The following is a 24,633-nucleotide window of genomic DNA, read 5'->3' as shown; positions in this document are numbered from 1 at the left end:
GTAAGGGGTGTTGGGTGGGTGGGGAGAGGGGGGAGAGAAATTGAGCTCGTTCGCACGCATTCCTTGGGTGCTACGAATGCCTTTATAGCAATGGTGAGCGTGGCTTACATGTACATTTGTGAACATCTGCTGGAAGTGCAGATTTGACACCATTTTGGATTTCAACACTATGAATCAACAAGTGTTTGCTGTTTCTATGATTATTTCAAGTTACACAAGTCTACAGAGAGTGGTGTGGCAGGTGTTGAAGCCTTTTATGAACTTCAAGGCTTGTGCGCAAACTAATTGCTTCCAGACATGTGTGCACTGGTAAGATTTCTTGTTAGAATACAGCATGACTTGGAGAATGAATGGAGAACACAAAGATCAGAACAAGCAGAGGGAAAGAGGAGGGGCAGAAGGACTCTCAACAGGAGCCACATCCGCCCAGGCTGTTCAAGGAGCAATTCTCCTACAGACCCTCAGCAAAGAACAGCGTGAGAGATGTCTGCACGTCAGTAAAGACATCCTCACTGAAATCTGCCACCTGCAACCACAGAGTGGCTGTGGAGTGGCCATGATGATGAACTTTCATGTGTCTGGCTCCTTCCAGGCTAGAGTTGGAGATCTTGCAGTTTGTCACCCATTGTTGCATTAAGGGAAGTAACTAAAGCTCTGTGTTCAAAGAGAATAAACAACATTTCATTCAACAATTATAGATTGTAACCACCTCACCCATTTTGTTTCATTTTTCTTTGCTGCTTAGGTTTACTCTCTCTTTCTTTGCTTTTGGACGGTAGCTATCTGTGATCCTGCCATTCACACTTCAAGACTCATCTTTTGTTTCTTGTCACATTTACCTCTCCATTTTTCTTTGCGCCATGTACCCATTTCACACTTAATTTCTCCTATCATAGACATTCCCTTTTATTGTTTTTGCCAGCCTTCCACCTTTCACTTTCTCTAAACCTATTACATTTCTAACTTTTCCCAATTTGGATGAAAGGTCATACAGCTGAAAAGTTAACTCTGTCTCTCTCTCCACAGATGCTGCCAAGCGTGCAAAGTATTTCCAGCATTTTCTGTTTTTATTACATGTAATTCCCTTTTGCCAGAAACAAACAGGCAGAGTAAGAATGCAGCTTTGCTAGGATTGCAGGCATTCCTAAGCACAGTGCCATTGAGTGCACACTCATTGCTTCGTGGGCACTGCATGCCCTATACCGGAAATAAAAGGGATTCCATTCCCACAAAGTCCAGCTGATGCGCAGCCATAGGCAGCAAATGATTCCGGTCAATGCCCTGGCTGTAGTTATGATGCCTTCATTCTGCTGGAGTCCACTGTGGCAGCTAAATTTGACCCACCAGGGCAAGCCAAAGGGTAGCTACTAGGCAGCAAGGGTTATCCACTGACAACATAATTGATGATTCTGATATGCAAACCACACACACATGCACAGCATGCATATAAAAAGCCATGCCGCCACATAAAATGAGAGAGAGCTGGCCATTGGTCTGCTGAAACAATGCTTGGATCATACTGGAAGAACCTTGCAGTACTTGACAGAGGTTGTGTCAAGGTTAGGGGTGGTCTGTTGCCTGATGCACAACCTAATAGGTCAGATATTGCCATTGGCTGTAAGGCGAGCAGCTGAGGAGGAGGAGAAAGTAGAGAGCAGGAACAAGATGAGTTGAGGCAACCTAGACAACCACTTTCTGTCCAGGTCCTCCATGAAGAATTGATGCAAGTGCCATACTAGTAACTGAAATTCCAATTCTCCATTTACAACCAGGTCTATATCTTACTTTGCCTCTCTAACTGATGATTGCAGTATACACTTGGCCACAAGGCAAAAATAAAAGCCACCACAAAATACTTAATGCAAACCAAATTCATTAATAAAATCAAGCCATATAGTATACAAAAGTCAACAAATTACCCATGTCTGTTCCCTTATTTTATGCCTTCCATGGGTCTTTGCCTGTCCTAGTGTTCCTTTGTGGTGCTACTGCAATGTTTGCAGCATGGCTGATGGAAGTCTGCTGACATTCAGTGGAAGAGACTCCAGGTGGCCCTTAAGGACAATGCTGAATGGCTCTAGGTCCAGCTGTGGACTGCACCATCTTGACATGGGTGACAGCAGTTTGGACTGGCTGGCTAAAAAGCAATAGCAAGGGCACTGATAGAGTGGCAGGGGTGTGAAGACTGCTACTCCCCTGGGACCTCATAAATTCTCGTAATCTAATCAACCCATCCTGCTCCTCCTCTCTACTTTCTCCTCCTCCTTCTCAGCTGCTCGCCTTATAGCCAATGGCAACCCTAGTAATTTAATGAACGACAGAATGCTGGACTGCTGTGACACCCTGAAACTCTTTTGCATGCTGTAATTCACAACCATTAAAGCAGCAATTTTGGCTTGCATGGCAGCAAGGTGAACTTGCATGACGAATCTAACTGAATATTTTAATAAATCAACAGAGAAATTTGATGAAGGGAATGCACCAATGTTGTCTGAATGCATTTTAAGAAAGAGTTTGATAAAGTACCACATACAAAAACTAGTTAACAAAATTGAGGAATATGAAGGAAGATCATTGTCAGCTTAATGAGAAAAAAAATTGGCTTCAGAATAGAAAAAAACTGAACGAATTGGGTAAATAGTTGCTTTTCAGACCGGAAGATTTTAGACAGTGGTGTCATCGAAGGGTCAGTGCTAGGACCGCTGGTTTTTTGATGTAAATATAAATGACTTTGACATTGGAAAAAAGTAAACTTTTAAAATTTGTCTATGATATCAAACCTGGGAATGTGATAAACATTAAAGATGATAACAATTGACTGAAACAGGACATAGATAGTTAGCAGAATGGGCAAATAAGTGACAGTTACAATTTAATGTAAAATGTGAGGTGATGCATTTTGGCAGAAGTGTTAAGAGGAGGCAATATGGCCTTAATGGCACAATTCGGAAGGGTGTGCAGGAACAGAAAGCCCTGGGGTTCATGTTCATAGATCTTTGAAGGTGGCAGGATATATTAAGAGAATAGTTAGCAAAGCATATGCGATCTTGGGCTTCATAAATCACGGTCTTGAGTCCAAAAACAGGGAAGTTATGCTGAACCTTTATTTACCACATTAGGCCACAAATAGGGTATTGTGAGTAGTGTTGCTTTGAAAAAGAGGGTCCTTGAGAGTATGCAGAAGTAATTTATCAGAATGGCTTCAGGGATGAGGGATGAAAGCTACATCGTTAGGCTGGAGGAGTTGAGGTGAGATCTGAAAGGGGTGAGCAGGACTTTGACAGGTTTAGAAAAGGTGGACAAAGAAAAGCTGTTCCCATCAGCTGACGGTACAAGAACTAAAGGACACAGATTTAATGTTTTGGACAAGAGAAAAAGGGGAATGTGAGAAAGAACTTATTTTATGCGGCTAGCAGTAATGACCTGGAACTTGATGCCTATGAGGCTGGTGAGACAATCAATAAAGTCAAAAGTAAATTGGGTAGATATTTGAGGGAAATAAACTTGGAGGGCTATGAGGAAATGGCAGGGGAGAGGAGGCTGACTAGATTGCAATCTAGAGTCAGCATGGACTCAATGGGCCAAATGGCCTCTTTCTATGACATTGTAACAGCAGTGAATTTTTACTGCAACACTCAAGAAATGGGTGGTTTCTGCTTGAGATGCAACGGAAACTGCTACAACTTCCCCCAGACACTGCACCATGATTGAGTCCATAAGTGTGTGACTGGAACAAAAACAGAATTACCTGGAAAAACTCAGCAGGTCTGGCAGCATCAGCGGAGAAGAAAAGAGTTGACCTTTCGAGTCCTCATGACCCTTCGATAGAACTTGAGTTCGAGTCCAAGAAAGAGTTGAAATATAAGCTGGTTTAAGGTGTGTGGGGGGGTGGAGAGAGAGAGAGAAGTGAAGGGGGGGGTGTGGTTGTAGGGACAAACAAGCAGTGATAGAAGCAGATCATCAAAAGATGTCAACAACAGTAGAACAAAAGAACACATAGGTGTTAAAGTTGGTGATATTATCTAAACGAATGTGCTAATTAAGAATGGATGGTAGGGCACTCAAGGTATAGCTCTAGTGGGGGTGGAGGGAGCATAAAAGATTTTAAAATATTTAAAAATAATGGAAATAGGTGGGAAAAGAAAAATCTATATAATTTATTGGAAAAAAAAGGAAGGGGGAAACAGAAAGGGGGTGAGGATGGAGGAGGGAGCTCAAGACCTAAAGTTGTTGAATTCAATATTCAGTCCGGAAGGTTGTAAAGTGCCTAGTCGGAAGATGAGGTGTTGTTCCTCCAGTTTGCGTTGGGCTTCACTGGAACAATGCAGCAAGCCAAGGACAGACATGTGGGCAAGAGTGTGTGACTGGAGTTAGTCACCACTTCCATGCTGGAAAGGTTGGGTTCCACGGTCTGTGTAGAGCCCTGTGCCAACTTGGTGCTGTATTCTTCATGCTTCTTGACATTGAATGCAGCCTTTCTGGCAGGGCTCCCAAAGTAACAAGCATATCATTGTGCATACCCAGCAATGTTCTTCTGTAGGTTGCCCGATTACAGTTCTTATCCGCACCCTCTGTATCCGAACCTGTGTGTATTCTCACCCTACGGCATCCTGGCCACGCACTAGCCTTGCCCTATCCTAGCTGGAGGTCAGCCATGCCTGGTGTCTAAGTATCTGAGCTGGTGGCATCTTGGTATTGCTCTGCCTACCCAGGCTGTAACTCTTGGGAATCCATAACGGAAAAAGTGTAAGGGGGAGGCTGAGATGCAGTGTGGGGAGGGGAAGGGGGATAAGAAGTGCATGCTTACATCATCTGCAGCTTTTAAATCAGAGTTTGGGATGAGGGGTAAGTGGAGTGTGAGAAGGAATAGATATGAGGACATCATCATCTTCAGTGGTTTCAGCCCTAATGCTGACCACAGCCTCAACAATGGCCAGCAGGATCATCTCCACAGGGGCTGCGACATGCAGGAGTGGCTGTCTCACCCTGGTTAGCTCCTGCTGTTTGGTGATGTGGCTTTCATTGATGAATAGCTGGCTGTGTGTGCAAGTAAGCTGTGGAGTGTAAGTTGAGGCTTGCAAGAATGCTTAGTGTGTGAGGGTGAAGTGAAGCATATGCATTTTAGGTATGATTCCTGATTGATAGAGGTTGCTGGTGAATGTGTGATGTGGTTTGAGCAGTGTTTGAGGCTAATGCTGCAGGTAGTAGGATACGGCATTTGGAGATGCTTTCACTGACCTTAACTATACGTGCAAGGCCATTGAACTTGCGACACCAAAATCAAGTTTGATTTTTATTATTTAATGGGATGTGGGTGTCACTAGCAAGGGCAGCATTTGTTGCCTATCCCTAACTGCGCTTGAGAAGGTGGTAGTAAGCCACCTTCTTGACCGGCTGCAGTCAGTCTGGTGCAGGTGGCCCATGTAACTGCTGGGAAGTGAATCCAAATCCTCAAGGCTTAACTCCTGGGACTGACCTCCACAACTATCTGATCCAACTGCCTTTATAACTGTGTTTAGAGGGCCTGATTTTTCACTCCACCGCGCGCCCCCCACCCCCCCCCTCACCCCCCACCACCTCACAACCCCGCCAAAACACTGCTCTTGTGGATACAGGAGAACTCTCTTCATCTTCTCTAAGATCTCCCATGCAATGTCTGAAAATCATGGAAGCCTGCTCTCTTCCATATTCAGCTATCCAATGTCTTTCCCAGCACAAGCAAGACTTCCAATACCAGCTCTAGCCACACTACACTTCCCCTTTAAGAGGTATAGATAGCTGTAGAACTAGAAAGTATTGATTTTGGGCCTGTTGTTGATGTGAGCAGGCAATCAGCTTCAACCACCTTTTCAGGAACAGCGCATCAGTTCCTGACAATGCTGAGTAAAAAAACACTTCTCTCCTCTCCTCTCTACATCTTTTGCAAATTATTTCGAACCTATGACCTCTAGTTATTGATCCACTCACTAGAGGGATTTTTTCCCCTGTCATCATCTTGGGAACCTCTATTCGGTCACCTCTTAACCTTCTCTGTTCCAAGGAGAACAGTTTTAACTTTCCAACCTCTCCTCATAAGTGAGGTTCTTCAGCTCTTGTAACATTCTGGCAAACTACCACTATACCCTTTCTATTGTCTTTACATGTTTCCTGAATTGGTGCCCAGAATTGTCCATAATACTCCAGCTGAGGCTTAACTAGTGGTAAGGGTGAAATCTTTTTGCAGCAGTGATTGGGGCTTCCGTTCCAAGGCAGGACAGCTGGCCACGCACAAGAATGCTATATACATTCAGGGCACGGCCAATGGTGTGGCGGGGCTGGGCAGGAAGTCGTCAAGCCCACCATTACCTCACAGGCATCCAGTCCCCACAAGCCTGCAGCATCATTCTGGCTGTCTGAGAGGATTTTAAGTGTGAACTGCTTCTACCCCTCCCCACTTGCCACACTTGGATCCCTGGAGTTCATTACCCTGCACCCTCCCTCAGCCACATTTGACATTCCTTCCATCACCCTCGACCCTCAACCCTCTCTCCATCAGCTGCCTTATGTGACCCTCAAGCCACACACCATCATCCTTGATCAATTGTCCATCGAACTAGAGTTGCCACCCATCACCATCAAGTTGTCCCACAGCATCCTGGACCTGCCAACTGTCATACTATCACCTTCGATCTGCCCTCAGTTACCCTAAACTCTTCCAGCCTCAGTATTGACCTGCCCTCAATTATCCTTCTATCATTCTCTAGCTGCCTTGGCAGACACTGACCTTCCCTCTGTCAGGCAGCTCCCTCCCTCTGATCTTCATGACCAGAGCTCCCTCTCTCAGACAGCCATGCCACAGCCTCACTGGACAGCTGCCACCCAAGCTCAATGCATCAGCTTAGCCTCCTCCCCCCGGTCCAACAAAGTAACCCATACAAGAAAAACGGCTCTTTCGTACTACAAATCCACCAGGGAGACTACCTCGCCTGCAGAATGCCATCTTTAACCAGTCATGAATCTGAAGGCACAGGTTTCTAGTTTGCTGCCGACTTAATCGCAAAGGTACAATTTAATCCGGCAACCATGTGTTTTAAAGAGCTTGCATAAAAAATAACCTCCAGCTGCTAGCCGTAGGAAACCACAAACCATCTTTAATCCAGTGCCAACTAACTTCCCAACTTTCTTCCTGCAATTGGGAATTGTGCCTCCTGCACAATTTAGTGGCTCCACCCATCTCATTTCCCATTCCTGGGGGCCTTCACATGTTTAAAAATAAAGCTATAACTATGAGTTCTGTGTGAAAAAAATATATTCATTTGTTCCAGATACCCTTCACATAAGATGCTTTCACTTTGGAGATTATTGCCCATGAATGTCTGGTATCTCTACTTTTATATTCTATTCCTCTGTGTCTAAACCCATATGCTTTTTGACCATCTTCAAATCAACTTGCCCAGTCAACTTTAAGGATTTGTGTATGAGGACTAAATCTAAGTCTTTAGAAACGTTTTAAAGAATAACAGATCCAAAAATGAATTCTTGGAGAACACTGTCTGGACCTGGAAAAATTTATTAATTTTGCTTCCAATTTCCACCCGTCCATCATTTTCACATGGTCCATCTCTGACACTTCCCTTCCCTTTCTTGACCTCTCTGTCTCAATTTCTGGTGATAGACTGTCCACCAATATCCATTACAAGCCTACCGACTCCCAGAGCTACCTCGACTACAGCTCCTCACACCCCGCTTCCTGTAAGGACTCCATCCCATTCTCTCAGTTCCTTTGCCTCCATTGCATCTGTTCTGATGATGCCACTTTCAAAAACAGTTCCTCTGACATGTCTTCCTTCTTCCTTAACCAAGGTTTTCCACCCATGCTGGTTGACAGGGCCCTCAACCGTGTCCGGCCCATCTCCCACGCATCCACCCTCAGACCTTCCTCTCCCTCCCAAAACCATGATAGGGTCCCCCTTGTCCTCACTTATCACCCCACCAGCCTCTGCATTCAAAGGATCATCCTCCGCCATTTCCGCCAACTCCAGCATGATGCCACCACCAAACACATCTTCCCTTCAGCCCCCCGGTGGCATTCCGCAGGGATCGACCCCCCCCGGGACACCCTGGTCCACTCCTCCATCACCCCCTACTCCTTAACCCCCTCCTATGGCACGTCCCCATGCAACCACAGAAAGTGCAACACCTGCCCCTTTACTTCCCCTCTCCTCACTGTCCAAGGGCCCAAACACTCCTTTCAAGTGAAACAACATTTCACTTGCATTTCCTTCAATTTAGTCTACTGCATTCGCTGCTGCCAATGCGGTTTCCTCTACATCGGAGAGACCAAACGCATACTGGGTGACCACTTTGCGGAACACCTTCAGTCTGTCCGCAAGTATGACCCAGACCTCCCTGTCACTTGCCATTTCAACACTCCACCCTGCTCTCATGCCCACATGTCCATCCTTGGCCTGCTGCATTGTTCCAATGAAGCTCAACGCAAACTGGAGGAACAGCACCTCATCTTCCGACTAGGCACTTTATAGTCTTCCGGACTGAATAATGAGTTCAATAATTTTAGATCATGAACTCTCTCCTCCATCCCCACCCCCTTTCAGATCCCCCCCTTTTTTTCCATCAATTTGTATAGATTTTTCTTTTCCCACCTATTTCTATTATTTTTAAATGTATTTCCATCCATTGTTTTATCTCTGCCTTTTAGCCTATTTCGATCCCTTCCCCCCACCCCACCCACACTAGGCCTATCTGTACCTTGCTCAACCCGCTTTCTACCCTTAATGTCACCTATTACTTCGATAATATCAGCACCTCTTTGCCCTTTTGTCCATCTCCACCTACCACTGGCCCGCTATCCTGCTCTACCTGTCCCACTCCCCCTAAACCAGCTTATATTTCTCCTCTTTTCTATTTTTCCTTAGCTCTGAAGAGTCATACAGACTCGAAATGTTAACTGTGTTCCTCTCCACAGATGCTGCCAGACCTGCTGAGTTTTTCTAGGTATTTTTATTTTTGTACTGCAAATTACCTCCTGGTCTAAAAAGTATCAATTCACCACTACCCTTTCCTTTCTGTCACTGAGCCAGTTTTGCAACCAGACATCGTTTTCCCCTTAATTTCATTGGCTTCCATCTTCTTAATAAGCCTCTTGTGTGACACGTTGTTGAATGTCTTCCAAAAGCCTATACATACACAACACCTACAACACTACCTTCATCAGTCTTCTCTGTTTCCCCATTAAAGAATTCAATCACATTAGTCAGACACAATTTGCCTCTATCAAACCTATGCTGGATCGCCTTGATAACCCACATCTTTCCAAATAATAATGATTTACAATTTCCCAGCCCCAATGTTAGACTGACTAGCCTGCAGATCCTGGCTTATCCCTCTCCTCTGACTTGAATCGTGGAATGACATTAGCAACACTCCAATCCTCTGACACTACTTATGTATCCAATGGGAATTGAAAGATTGTGACCAATGCCTCTGCCATTTCTAACTTTGCTTCTTGCAGCAACCCAAGATGCATTCTATCTGGATCAGGTGACTTACCATCTTTCAGTATTGTTAATCTTTCTAGTAAGCATGCTCCATTATAATCCTGTCCATAACTAATTTGATCATTAGATAAAAATATATTAAATTGCAAACAACGCCGAAAAGGAAGGGTGGAAAGAAAATGAGGAAGGAACATCCAGGTTTAAAAATAAAACTGTAACTATAGGTTCTGTGTGAGCAAAATGTATCCATTTGTTCCAGATACCCTTCGCATAAGATGCTTTCATCTTGGAGATTATTTGCTTCTTCGAACAAAGAATAATGGGCCAAGTTGGCTCCTGCTAATCCCAGAAGTGATCAAGTTTCAGTACAGAAACATGAGAAAAACACTCAATGCAGTACTTCAGGAGCACTGCATTGTCATAGGTGTTATAGCTTGCCTACTCAGGTGGATGTAAAAGATCTCATGGAAGTATTTGAAGAAGGCTAGGGAGGTTCTCCTGGCCAACATTTATCCCTTAGTCAGAATTGATTACTGTTTAGCTCATTGTTGCTTGTGGAGCATTGGATTGTGCAAATTAGCTGCTGCATTTGCCTATGTAACCAGTGACTTCATTTCAAAATAATTTATTGGCTGCGAAGAACTCAGGGACATCCAGAGGGCTAGGAAGGCACTAAATAAAGGCAAGTTTGCTTTTATTTTTGACTGACTGATGTATATACGGTTTATCTATTTAATTTATAGAAGGGATTGGATGCTTTTGATATGCCGCCCAATCCACATAAGTTGGTATTCTACAGTTCAAAATAATTTGGATGAATTTTATGGCCTGAAATACACATTCTATTACGTTATTTGGTGTGTACATAATAACAATCTATTCCACTGCACTTTGATAGTTGATTATTACCTGGTAGAGTTACAATCTTATTTTGTTTGTATCCATTTAAAATAAACAGCCATTTGTTAAAACGCTAACAGAAGAGTGTGTGAGGAACAGTAAAAATGTGCATATTTATGAGAAACCAAAAGATTTCTTACATTCTTCTTTCTTGCTAAGAGGAGGCAGAGTGTATATCTGGAAAAAAAATGATATTATTAACAACTTGACAACTTTGATAAGATACCAAACTAACTGGTATTAATTTTTTTATTTTAATAGTTTGATCTAAAATCACAAATGGAACACTAAAAGCATAACATTAAGACTGGAAGAATGATTTACTGTGCAATATTCTGAGAATGAAGACAATTCATAGGGCTGAATTTTCCCCCATTGTGGGGGGAAGTTGAAGGGCGGACGCGCACAGGCACACTTCCAATCAGCACCCCCGATCGGAGGCCCAGCACCATTTTAAGTGGGCAGGCCAATTAAGTCCCGCCTAGCATGAAGTCCGCACAGAAGCGCTATGTGTTCCCTGTGCGGGGTGGGGGGGGGGTGCAATCCCAAAATCGAGAGTGCACTCTTTCGCGCATGTGCATGAAAAAGCGCACCCATCTCCCTGAGGCTAAGTGCAGCCTCAGGGAGATTGGCTCAAAATATTAAAAACCTAAAAATAGAAATGTAAAATTTCCCTAACATGTCCCCTCATGTGACAAACTCACATGAGTCAGGACATGTCCATAATTTTTATAAAACCTTATTAAAATTTTTTAAAACCTACATAAAACCTCATCCCGCCCGTGGATGAGATTTCATGTTTTTTCTAGTTCGTGCTGGGGCTCCTGGCCTGCCCGCCAGCCTTAAGGTTGGATGGGCAGGTCCTTTAATTACTTAATTGGCCTTGTCAACGGCCTCAATTGGCCATTGACAGGTCGGCAGGCGCGCAGCTGATTTTATTGCACCCCCGCCTTCCTGGGGTGCTGTGACCCCTCGACGTCACCAGGCGTCATTTATGTATCAGCGAGCAGGCCCCGCCACCGCTCGCCGACATGTAATTTCCTGCCCATAGAATATTTTTCATAATATACTTAAAATTTTGTTCACTTTGTGTTCCATCTTCCATTAAAAGGGAATAGGTCAATTTCATTCTTAAACTGAAATTGCAACAGAAATATTCCAATTATATTTTATTTCATGATATAAATAACAAAAAGTGTACTACAGCAGGAGTGCCCATTCAGGACTCAAACTTCCAGTTTGGCTTAATTAAAAGAAACCACTAAGCAGACCACAGATACCACTTCAGAAACTGAACATGAGTCCTCGGCACTCTGCTATCATTTTGATCTATAGAATGGTGAATTGCAGCTTCCCTATCCCAAATTTTTTGTTCTAATTTAGCCAGTGTTTTCTTAGCACTATTAACTATGGCAATTTTGTGCCATGTGATAAGAAAAAGTTTTAGAACTGTGTTTTTTGTGGATTTTAGGGTATTTCGAACTATTAACTTTGGATCTTGAAATACATTTTAACGGACCAGAACCAGTAATTTGCATTTGTCATTTACAAGTATGTTAATTTAAATGTGTCATACAATGCATATATTCTCATGTGCTGTGGCTGGGTGTTCCTATAGCCTGTCTTATTGAACTTGTAAAAGGCCAAAAGCATGGTGCTAAGCAATGTGTCTGAATTGAAAAAGCAAATGTGAGATTTAAAAATTATGTTGCATGATGAGGAAAATGGTTGTTCATTTGGCAAATGAGGCTTCTTTTTTATTCCTCATGTAAGGGAGTATGGCCACAGGAGAACTTTACTTCATGATAGCAATATGGATGTTTAGGTTCCAAGGATGGCTGGGCAAATGACTTTAATATCTGTCAAAGTTAATTGCTATTGTCTGCACCCTCTTCAAGTGCAAACATTAGAAAAGCCTGATAAGAAGCTTGTGAGAGTGTTTTTCAGGATGCAAAAAGGTGCTTTATTACAGCACGGCAGGAGAAAATCAGCTCTGTAACTTCTTCTCATCATTTCTCAATTGAAAAGGCAGCCAATCTAATGATCTATTCCTAGAAATATGTCCACACATACAGACCAACTTTGACTTACACAGTAACACACTAAGTATGACAGCAGGATACTGATAAATTTTCAGCTAACATTTAAATAGTTTTGTTCAACTAAATAGCAATATCTGCAATATATTAAACAACATATACCTATGTACACATACAGTCCACACCTGACTTACACAGGGACATGAGGAACAGGAACAAGAGCAGGCGTTCAGCCCCGCTAGCTTTTTCTACTTCGGAAAAGGCTTTTCAGCTTGCTCTACTGTTAAGAATAGGCATTCAGCCCCTCTAGCCTGCTCCACCATACAATTAGATCATGGCTGATTTGCATTTGCCTGTCATGGTTCTGTATCCCTTAATGGCCTCTGGGACATTGAGATTCAAATGCTTAATGCCTCCTTACTACATTCCCCTTTGTACTATATTTAGGCAGACACTAGCCCCTTTAAATTAAACCCTTTTGTTCTTAGGAAACAGCGAGGATTGCTGGGTCCTGGGGAGGTGGACAGAGTTTGTGCTGTTGAATTGAGACACAAACATTAGAAAATCTCCTTCCATTTAAGTTATATGTAAGTCATCTTGGGAGCTTTGGGGTGGAATCACAAGGCCCTTCACAGGTTGAGGGTAGGGCTAGAGCTTTTAGTGCGTCAACTCTCTGCATCCCGAAATTATTTTCCAAATACTGCCTTCAACTGAAGAATTCTCTGCAGCAATATTAGTCTGATATGTCTGTCTTTCTAAATATATCATGCACTTTAACTTTTAAAGAAACTAATTTAAGATGATTAGCTACAATAGATGGATTTCAACAATCGGCGTTGGAATTAATGTGTACTAATTTTCCAGGAATAATGAACTGCCCTCTGTTCCATAACTCTAAATGACTTAGATGGGGTGGGTTGGGAGCAAGCTTATGTGAAGCATAAACATCACCATGAATCTGTTGGGCCGAATGGCCTGTTTCTGTGCTATAAATTGTAGGTATTGGCTCAATGGAATTGGATGAGAATCCTTTGTATTCCTTTGCTTATAGGTGATTGAAGGATAATCTGAGTGAGGATTTCAAAATGTAAAAAAGGATTCATTGAAGTAGATACAGAGAAACTATTTCAACAAGTTACTTGTTAGCACAGAACTAAAATATTGCTAAAAAGACAGACATACTGCCAAAGCTTTACATCTTGCACTCATCAGGACGAATACAAGAATGCCAAATTTCAAATGATCGCAACAATTTATACAATAGTAGAAAAGGTTGCTGATTGATTGGCGATTCGACTCTGACTGGCCGAGGCACAGCAACAAGGAACTATAGGCTTCCCAAACTCCCAGTTAGTTCAAGTAAGGCACAAGGTTTGAACATATTCCTTTTGTTTGCAGAGAACGGGTCCCTGAGCATGAATATATGTCATTTCTAGCAAGAGTAAATGTACCTCAATACGAGCTCAGCTGATTATCTTAAATTGGCTGTTAGTGTATCTATTAGCTATTAGAAACTATTTCCCCTGGTGGGGGAATTAAGAAAGAGGGGTCACAATGTTAAAATTCCAGGCAGGTCATTGAAGGGTGAAACATAAAGCACTTCACAAAAAGGGGAGCAGAAATCTAGAAATCTCTCTCCTAAAAATGCTGTGGATCCTGGAACAATGAGAGCTTGCGGACTGAGATGGATAGATTTTTCTTGACTAAGGCTACCGCGGGATAGGGAGCAAAGATGAGCAAATGGATTTGAAGTGATGATGATGCCATGATCTAATTTAATGATGGAGCAGGCTCAAGGGTTTGAATGGCCTGTTCCATTTTCTGTTGTTCCCAAAGATGGGGAAGTAGGCTCTGTATCCCCATCCCCCACATCTTTCTTATCACTGCTCGACAGCCCATAAATTTCCTACCACAAGTATTGCTACTTTTGTCACACTTACATTTAGAATACATTTTGCCAATTAAATTCATCACTCGGACTGCACAATCAGGCCACTGTTTCCCACTAATCAATTAAAGTGCTTTCTGAAAAAAATTTCATGCTTCACTCTCACCATGACTGACATCAGGGATAAGAGGTTTTAGTTATGAGGGAAAATTGGAGAAATCGGGTTCTTTTCAGAAAGACAGAGAAAGTTGAAAGGAGATTCCAGAAAGGTGTTGTGATGAATATCTAGTTCATGGTTCATATTAATATTTTAGAGGTAATGTTTTGTTTTGGGAAGATTATTGTTGTGAAGGTAAAGTAATTAAAATGCTGGGCTTTAGAGATGGCCAGAACACCTAAAATAAAATGGCAGAGGTTATGCATCTTTGTTTAATAGAATCAAAATAGAAGAGATGGAGGCACAAGTAAGCAGGTGGGCTTACTTAGTTGGAGAACTGGAGACATGATGTCCACATTATTTGCAAAGAAGTGCAGTCCAAAAAAAATGTTTGTTTTGGGAGCTGGAACGAAATAAGTTTAAAAGCATTTAGTGAACCCTGAAAGGCTATAGTTGTCATGGAGATGGATGGAGCTCAAGGAGGTTCTCTGATTTCAATTTATCCATCCGTTTGCTGGGAGAGAGGGTTGGTTCCAGTCTGGACCTTGTATGGTTTGCAGCTCACAGGGAAGCCCTGGGAGCAGTTAGCAGGCTCTGGGTTCTTTGGGCTCAGAAAAGTCCTGGGAAACTGAGAAGGTGCTGAAAGGTTGCTGGTTCCATGCAAGGCAGTTAGGGCTCACAGAAGCCCTGGGAGCTATTTTTAGCTCAGTGCAGCCAAGAGATTGGAGTTCAGAAAAGCTCCGGGACACTGCCAGCTTGGTGGCCTGAGAAAGAGTTGGAAGTGTAATTAGAGATGGGAGTGTAGCTTTGTGAACTAAATGTAATATCTTCAAATTTGCAGATGACACAAAGTTGGGTGGGAGGGTGAGCTGTGAGGAGGATGCAGAGATGCTTCAGTGTGATTTGGACAAGCTGAGTGAGTGGGCAAATGCATGGCAGATACAGTATAATGTGGATAAATGTGAGGTTATCTACTTTGGTGGCAAAAACAGGAAGGCAGATTACCTGAATGACTATAAATTGAGAGAGGGGAATGTGCAACGAGACCTGGGTGTCCTCCTACACCAGTCGCTAAAGGTAAGCACGCCAATGCTGCAGGCAGTGAAGAAGATAAATGGTATGTTAGCCTTCATAGCGAGAGGATTCGAGTATAGGGGCAGGGGTGTCTTGCTGCAATCATACAGGGCCTTGGTGAGACCAACCTGGAATATTGTGTGCAGTTTTGGTCTTCTCATCTGAGGAAGGATGTTCTTGCTATAGAGGGAGTGCAGCGAAGGTTTACCAGACTGATTCCTGGGATGGCGGGACTGAGATATGAGGAGAGATTGAGTCGCATAGGATTATATTCGCTGGAGTCAGAAGAATGAGGGGGGATCTCATAGAAACCTATAAAATTCTAACAGGGTAGATGCAGGAAGGATGTTCCCGATGGTGGGGGAGTCCAGAGCCAGGGGTCACAGGCTATGGATACAGAGTAGACCATTTAGGACTGAGATGAGGAGAAATTTCTTCACCCAGAGAGTGGTGAGCCTGTGGAATTCGCTACCACAGAAAGTAGTTGAGGCCAAAACATTGTATGTTTTCAAGAAGAAGTTAGATATAGCTTTTGGTGGGAAAGGAATCAAAGGATATGGGGAGAAAGTGGGAGCAGGCTTTTGAGTTGGATGATCAGCCATGATCATAATGAATGGCGGAGCAGGCTCGAAGGACCGATAGGCCTGCTCCTGCTCCTAGTTTCCATGGCTAGAATTTTCCTGTCGGTGATTTGGGGGCAGGGCCCGCTCACCGACGGGAAAATGACATGAGATGATGTCGGGAGGAACCCCCGACATCATCCTGGTCCATTTAAATTTTTAGTAATCAGCTGTTCGCCCGCCAATTTAGGCCATTGACAGGATCATTAAGCTTATTGAAAGACCTGCCCGTCCAACCCTAAGGCTGGCAAGCAGGCCAGGAGCCCCAGCGGGTTTCTGAAAAAAGAAAAAACACCATCCACTGGGGGGTGAGGTTCCATCTCAGTTTTTAAAAAGTTTATTAAAGTTTCACTCATATTTATTAACATGTCCCATCTCGTGTGACAGTGTCACATGAGGGGGACATGTTAATAATGTTTTTTTCTCTATTTTAAAGCTTTTTAAACATTCAGCACTCTCCCTGAGACAGCGCTTAGTCTTAGGGAGCAGTGCGCTCTTTCGCCGCATGCGTGAAAGAGCGCACTTTGACCAATGGGGAATCCCTCTACTTGCCGCACAGAAAGCGCATAGCGCTTCCTGTCAGGCAGGCCACTAGGCCGGCCTTAATTGGACCGCCCACATACAATGGCGGCTGGGCCCCTTTCAGCAGCGGAATTCAGCTGCCCGCCTGCCACCAAGCCGCAGGGGCCCACCCACCCACCAAGGTCAAAATTTTGTCCTATGTTTCTATGAATCCCGTGGAACGCAGTCTCAGGAAAAGAGGTTGAACGATTGGAAGGTGAGCCGTTGTTGAAGCAGTTGGAATTGGAGAGGTTTTTGAGGGAATTCAGAGACTAGATCATCAAAAGCAAACTGTTTGAGTCCCTCGTGAGGGAGACAAAGTTTTAAAGAGATATTATGACCATCAGTGGTCAATGACATCTGGGTGGGTTGCTGAGAAGTCCGTGGATCTCTCCTGGTCACATCTGCCATTTAACATGCAGTGTGGAGTGTTCGACCTCAGTTTACCTGTCATGCTTACCTCATCCTTGTTCTGAATGCAGAGCGCAAGGTAGGTAGGGGAGATTGTTTTGCATTTCTGAATTTGTACAGTAAAGCTTATTTTGTTTGTTTAAAATTGTAGAATCTCTGGCTTTATTTTCCTAGTGGGTAACTGGGATTTCAAACTTTGTCTACTTTAAAGAAAAAGTTACTCTTGCCAGATTGTAAAGTGTTAAAAATTACGATGGGCCTGGATTTTTTCCTATGTTGGGTGGAAGCGGGTGTGGAGCTGATCACCGCCTGCGCGCCGCCATTTGTTCAGCGCTACCTGTGCAGGCGGGGGGGAGGAGGGAGAGTCGGGGCCTGCGCTTTTACATGCTTGCATGCCAAAGAGCGCAGCAATCTCCCTGAGGCACGGAGCTGCCTCAGGGAGATTGAATAGATAATAAAATAGTTCAATAAATGATGTGAAAATTTATTTAAGCATGTCCCCGCATGTGACAGCGTCACATGAGTTGGGACATGTTTGTAAAGATGGGAAAATCTTTTTATTTATTTTAGAAAAGCTTCAGGAAACCTCATCCCGCCCGTGGATGAGGTTTCCTAAAAAACTCGAAGGCCGCATGGGCTTTTTACCTGGCCGCCGACCTTAAAGCTGGACAGACAGCGTTCTTACATTCTTTAATCAATCCCTTAGTAGGCCCTTAACATTCCGGGGCGCGCAGCTGATTCTGGTGCCGAACGAAATATCGCGATGATGTCAGGGCGCACGATGATGTCGGGATGCATGCCCGACATCATCGCACGTCATTTTATGCGAAGGCATGTCAAGCACCCCCCCACACACCGACTGAAAGATTCTGCCCATGGGTTTGATAAGGCAATTAGAGGAAGAAAAACTATTCCTGATGGTTGATTAGTGTAAGGACAAAAAACTAAGATGATCAGCACACAAGCTAAATGATGGATGGAGACTTTTTTTTCAAACTGAAAGTATCGCTAGGGCATGAAGGGGCTGATATTTCTCTGCTTCGACTGAGCAATGATTATTTCTCTGATGCAAAACAGAAGTAACTGATACGAAGACCCATAACATTGCATCTCAAATACTTTAGCATTACCTTGAGATTGAAGAGGTTCCCGCACAGCAGGTACTAACATTCAATTAAATGCCACTTAAACGAACCAGGAATGATGTAACACTGCCTATCACCTCATTTTCTTCTCCCCATCTTAGGTGGTTGCCCATTTGAAGAAGCACCGAGAAGGACTAAGCCATAAATTCAGCACTACCCCAGCTCAGATTGCGGATATGAGGAGGGACTGAAGCAAGGAGGAGGGAGCCCAGAAAAATGTCCCCTCCCCAACTGCCCCCAAAATGATGTTCAGGGCATTAATAATGCTCTGGATTCTACAATGTGCAGCATAAGGATGAGAATGACAGTAAGTAGCACAGGTAACTATATCTCTTATATAAAATCTCATACTGGTTCCTTTCCATCCATTGCTTCTAACCAAAGTTTTCTGTTTGCTTCAGACTGAGCCTGGAGTGTAACGATGCCATGCCTGCAAAAGGTAAAAAAGGATATGAAGAAAATTAAAAATACTGAAAATGTTCACAAAAATTTCCTTTTTGTTGTACTGAATTTTCAATATTTATATTCAATGTCAGTAACTTCAAGATAAAAACAAAATACTGCAGATGTTGGAGATCTGAAACAAAAACAAAAATTGCCGGAAAAACTCAGCAGGTCTGACAGCTTCTGCGGAGAGAAAGACAGAGTTAACATTTCGAGTCCGTATGACTATTCTTCAGTTCTGGTTTTGTTTCAGTAACTTCAAACCCAATTACAACACAACTTAAATGCAAGCATTATTACTTCAGCTGTAATGATATGCTTTATCAATCATTCACCAAAACGTTCACTAAATGGCATGAGTATAAAGTTTTCCATCTCTCATATCAACTATTCTCATGTCTGAGATTATCCATCCCTTTATAGGGGAGGGCACTGCTGGTTTTATCAATCAAAACAATTACTTGACTACCCTCTTGGCATTCTTGTGCAAGTAGTTCCTAGCCAGTCTTCTATTTTTGCTCTGGTACAACAGCCAAAATTGCAATATCAGATCTGCTGACCATAAGGCGGCACTGCTTTTTATGGTTCACTCACTAATAATCACTTCTAGTTCTACAATCACTCCTATGGTTATGTCTTCTTATCACTGCTGGACGGGAATAACTCTAAATTCCTCCTGTACAACAAATTTTTGACAATTCAGTACTGTGAATTTTCAGTACTCTGACAAATTTCTACTGTACCCTCTCATCCTCACCTCTGACACCAAATACTCATTTTAGCCCCGTCAACCCTGCAAAGTCCTCCTTACTAGCATCTGGGGGCTTGTGCCAAAATTGGGAGAGCTGTCTCACAGACTAGTCAAGCAACAGCCTGACAGTCATACTCAAGGATTCATGCCTTACAGACAATGTCCCAGACACCACTATCACCATCCCTGCCTATGTCCTGTCCCACTGACAGACAGACCCACCAGAGATGGTGGAACAAAAGGTATACAGTCAGGAGGGAGTTACCCTGGGAGTCCTCAACATTGATTTTGCACCCCATGAAGCCTCATGGCATCAGGTCAAATATAGGCAAGAAAACCTGCTGATTACCACCAACTCCATCCCCTCAGCTGATGAATCAACGCTCCTCCACGTTGAACACTACTTGGAGGAAGCACTGAGGGTAGCTAGGGCAAAAAATGTACTCGGGGGGGTGGGGGGGGTGGGGGTGGGGGGGGGGGGGGGGGGGGGGGGGGGGGGGGGGGCGGGGGGGGGGGTGGAAGGGGAGGGGCCTTCAATGTCCATCATCAGGAGTGGCTCAGTAGTATCACTACTAACTGAGCTGGCTGAATCCTAAAGGACATAGCTGCTATACTGGGTCTTTGGCAGGTGGTGAGGGCACCAAGAGGGAAAAAGACACTTAACTTCGTTCTCACAAATCTACCTGTTGCAGGTGCATCTGTCCATAACAGTATTGTAGGAGCAACCACCGCACAGTCCTTGTGAAGACCAAGCCCCATTTTCACATTGAGGATACCCTCCACCGTGCTAAAAGGGATAGATTTCAAACAGATATAGCAACTCAAAACTGGGTATCCATGAAATGCTGTGGGCTATCAGCAGTAGCAGGACTGTACACAACCATAATCTGTAACCTCATGACCCGGCATATCCCCCACTCTACCATTATCATCAAGCCAGAGGATCAACTCTGGCTGTGCATGCCAGGAACAGCACCAGGCATACCTAAAAAATAAGGTGTCAACCTCGTGAAGATACAACACAGGACTACTTCCATGCCAAATAGCAAAAGCAGCAAGTGATAGACAGGGCTAAGCAATCCCACAATCAACAAATGAGATCTGTCCTGCCACATCCAGCCAGGAAGATGGTGGACAATTAAACAACTAACTGGAAGAGGAGGCTCCACAAATATCCCCATCTTCAAAGAAGGAGGAGCCCAGCACATCAGTGCAAAAGACAAGGCTGAAGCATTTGCAATAATCTTCAGTCAGAAGTACTGAGTGGATGATCCATGTCGGCCTCTTCCTAAGGTCCCCAGCATCACAGATGCCAGTATTCAGACAATTTGATTCACTCTACCTAATATTAAGAAATGGTTGAAGGCACTGGATACTGCAAAGGCTATGAGCCCTGACAACTTCCAGCAACAGTACTGAAGACTTGTGCTCCAACACTAGATGCGCCCTGAGGCAAGGTGTTCCAGTACAGCTACACACTGGCATCCACCAAGCAATGTGGAAAACTGTCCCAGGTATGTTCTGTCCCAAAAAAGCAGGGCAAATCCAAACCAGCCAATTACCGCCCCAACAGTCTACTCTCTTTCATCAGCAAAGTACTGTAATGGGGCCATCAACAATGTTATCAAGTGGCACTTACTCAGCCATAGCCTGCTCACTGATGCTCAGTTCAGGTTCTGCCAGGACCACCCAGCTCCTGACTTCATTGTAGCCTTAGTCCAAATATGGACAAAAGAGCTGAACTCAAGAGGTGAGGGGAGAGTGACTGTCCTTGACACCAAGGCAGCATTTGACCAACTGCAGCATCACGGAACTCAAGCAAAACTGGAGCCAACAGGAGTCAGGAGGAAAACTCTTCAATGGTTGGAGGCACACTTAGCACAAAGGAAGATAGTTGTGGTTGTTGGAGGTCAATCATCTCAGTCCCTGGACATCACTGCAGGCATTCCTTATGGTAGTGTCCCCAGTCCAACCATCTTTAGCTGCTTTATCAATGGCCTTCCCTCCATCATAAAGTCAGAAGTTGATGTAAGGTTGTTCTCTGATGATTGCAAAATGTTCAGCACCATTTTTGACTCCTCAGATACTGAAGCAATCTGTGCCCTCATGCAGCAAGACCTGGACAACATTCAGGCTTGGGCTGATAAGTGGCAAGTACATTCGTGCCACACAAGTGCCAGGCAATGGTAATCTCCAACACGAGAGAATCCAACCATTTCCCTTTGACACTCAATGGCATTAGCATTGCTGAATCCCCCACTATCAACATCCTGGGGGTTACCGTTGACCAGAAACTGAACTGGACCAGCCATATAAATACTGTGGCAACAAGAGCAGGTCAAAGGCTGGGAATTCTGCAGAGAGTAACACACCTCCTTACTCTCCAAAGCCTTCCACAACCTACAAGGCATAAGTCAGGAGTGTGATCAAATACTCTCCACTTGCTGGATGAATAAAGCTCCAGCAATACTCAAGAAGTTTGACACCATCCAGGACAAAGCAACCTGCTTGACTGGCACCCCATCCATTAACTTCAACATTCACTCACTCCACCACCACGCACAGTGACAGCAGTGTGTACCATCTACAAAGTGCACTGCAGCAACGCAACAACGCTCCTTCGACAGCTCTTTCCAAACCTGTGACCTCTACCACCTAGAAGGACAAAGGCAGCAGATGCATGGGAACACCACCACCTGCATGTTCCCCTCTAAGCCGCACACCGTCCTGACTTGGAGCTATATTGCTGTTCCATCATTTTCACTTGGTCAAAATCCTGGAATTCGCCCATTACCTACACCACCATGGACTGCAGCGGTTCAAGAAGGTGGATCACCACCACACTCTCAAGGTCAATTAGCAATGGGAATTAAAAATGCTGACCTAGTCTGTGATGCCCGTTTCCCTGAAAGAAGAATAGAAAAAATTGTCTAAAATCAAGGGCATCCATTCTGCTGCCTCTGGCTCTTATTCCGTTCAGCCAACACTCTCTTCCCCCTTCTTTAAGGCATTCATCCTACATTATTCCATAGCCCCTTCTCTTCTCCTGCAACCACCTCAGCAATTACTAATCTTATTCATGAAGACTCCTATAGCTCTTCCTATCCATATCCTTTACCATTCAGCATCCATTTCCCAGTCCTAGGTCAATGAAGGAAAGTCAGTGAACGTAATGTTACATGGACTTCCAGAAAATTATGTCGAATGTAGCACACTATAGGGAAAGCTGACGTGGCACAGAATTAAGGGAAAGGCAATTTTTCTAAAGTGGTTGGAAATAGGTACTGGTGTACTGGTGTCACATAGCATTCTGTTCTGGGATCTCTTCCATTCATTGTGTACATTAATGATTTGGATATGCAGATAGTGTACAAATTTAACAGTGTTAAATGGGAAGCTTGGCAAATAACGCTGAAAACCAAAATGCTGCAAAGGGATATTGATAAGATGGAGGAATAAGCAGGCATAATTCAACGTCAGAATGTACATTTTGATTTAAAAGCAGGTTATAATTATGATTCAAATAGGGAAGGCTTGGTGATATGTAAGAGCAGAAGGAATTGGGGATTCATATTCACAAAACATCAAAAGCAGCACAAGAGGAAAAGGCCATCATAAAGCAAAAGGAATACTGGGTTCTTCATGAAGTGTAGAATATGAAACTAATTATGTAATGGTGACTCCATATCAAACTCTAGCAAGACTACAGCTGGAATACTGTTTCCTATTTTGGGCTTCACACTAGGAAAGATGTTGAAAGAATAGTGAGGGCACAGTGCATATGCACTGGATACTGTCTGGCATGAACAAATAGAAATTCAAATAAAGACTTGAAAATTGAGCATTTTGTGTTCCAGAAGTTTTGGGGATGTTTTGATAGTTTAAAATTAAGACGACATGAAGCAAGATAGATAAAAGCAAACTTTCCAGTAATTAATAGTCCAAAATGAGGGGACATAGAAAACAGAGTCTAGCTGAGCTAACTGAGTGAAGACTCGATGTTTGGTGAGAGGAGGAGTTTGGTGAAGTTGGGTGGTTGGGGGGGTGGTGCAGGGAGGAGGTCTTTATTCCTTTTTCTATCTTTCTCACTCCATAGGAATTGGTTTTTGCTCTAATACAGGGGAAGGAGTTCACTGTTTGGTGAGTATCTGGTAAGCGGGTAAGTTCTATTCTATCCCTGAAGTTTAGAGTAGTACAAAAATTGATGGCAAAGTTAATAAAATATATAAGAAAGCAACATAAATAAGTGATTAATATAATTAAGTAATTATTTAAAACACATTAAGGATGGCAGGACAGGTGGTGTGTCAAGGCTGCAGCATGTGGGAGCTCCTGGATAACATTGTTACCCAGGACAAACGCATCTGCAGGTAGCGTAAGTGTGGCTTGAGGAATTTCGGCTCAGTCATTGAGCTGCAGACTCTGCAACACATCAGGGAGGGGTAAGTTATCTGGATGCTTTATACCAGGAGACAGACAGTCACACCACTTAGGATAGGGTCTTCTGGTTTGATCAGCAGTTAAGGGCAGGAGAGTATGACTGTGAGTTAGGCAGGTAAGGGGACCCAAAGGGCAGAAGTGTGACCCTCTGCAATTGCCAAATAGGTCAGAAGTTCTCTCAGCTTATTTGGATGAGAGCAGGGGCTACAGGGTGGATGAGCAAGGAACAGGAAACCATTCAAGTGGGGGGACCATAAAGGAACATAGCGGTTGTCGGGGACAATATAGTGAGAGGGATTGACACTATTCTCTGTAGCAAAGAGCGAGAGTCCAGATAGCTGTGTTGCCAGCCTGGTGCCAGGGTTCAGGACATCTGCTCAGAGCTTGAGAAGAACCTGCAGTGGGAGGGGAAGGATCTCGTGGTCATGGAAAATGTGGGTACCAATGACATAGGCAGGATGAGGAAGGAGGCTTTGCATAGTCAGTATAAGGAGCTAGACACCAAATTAAGAAACAGAACCTCAATGCTAATAATTTCTGGATTATTACCTGAGCCACATGCAAATTGGCATAGGACAAATAAAATTAGAGAAATGAATGTGTGTCTCAAACAGTGGGGTGGGAGAAGTGGGTTCCTGTTCCTGGGGCACTGGCACCAGTATTGGGGAAAGTGGGATCTGTACCGTTAGGCCGGTCTACACCTGAA

The 24,633-nt window shown here is 43.8% G+C and overlaps 1 protein-coding gene across 1 annotated transcript in view; it reads right to left on the bottom strand.

Moving 5' to 3' along the window:
• Nucleotides 1–24,633, bottom strand: part of arhgap42a (Rho GTPase activating protein 42a) — a 533,191-nt gene that overhangs the window by 93,655 nt on the left and 414,903 nt on the right. The window contains exons 11-12 of the mRNA XM_041199402.1: nt 18,644–18,722; nt 10,538–10,574 (exon numbers count right to left, since the gene is read on the bottom strand). Of these exons, the coding sequence (XP_041055336.1) occupies nt 10,538–10,574; nt 18,644–18,722 (116 nt within the window). The remainder of the gene's footprint in view (nt 1–10,537; nt 10,575–18,643; nt 18,723–24,633) is intronic.

This window comes from Carcharodon carcharias, chromosome 11, assembly GCF_017639515.1.
Source record: "Carcharodon carcharias isolate sCarCar2 chromosome 11, sCarCar2.pri, whole genome shotgun sequence".
Lineage (NCBI taxonomy): Eukaryota > Metazoa > Chordata > Chondrichthyes > Lamniformes > Lamnidae > Carcharodon > Carcharodon carcharias.
This window is presented reverse-complemented; position numbering and strand designations above follow the sequence as displayed.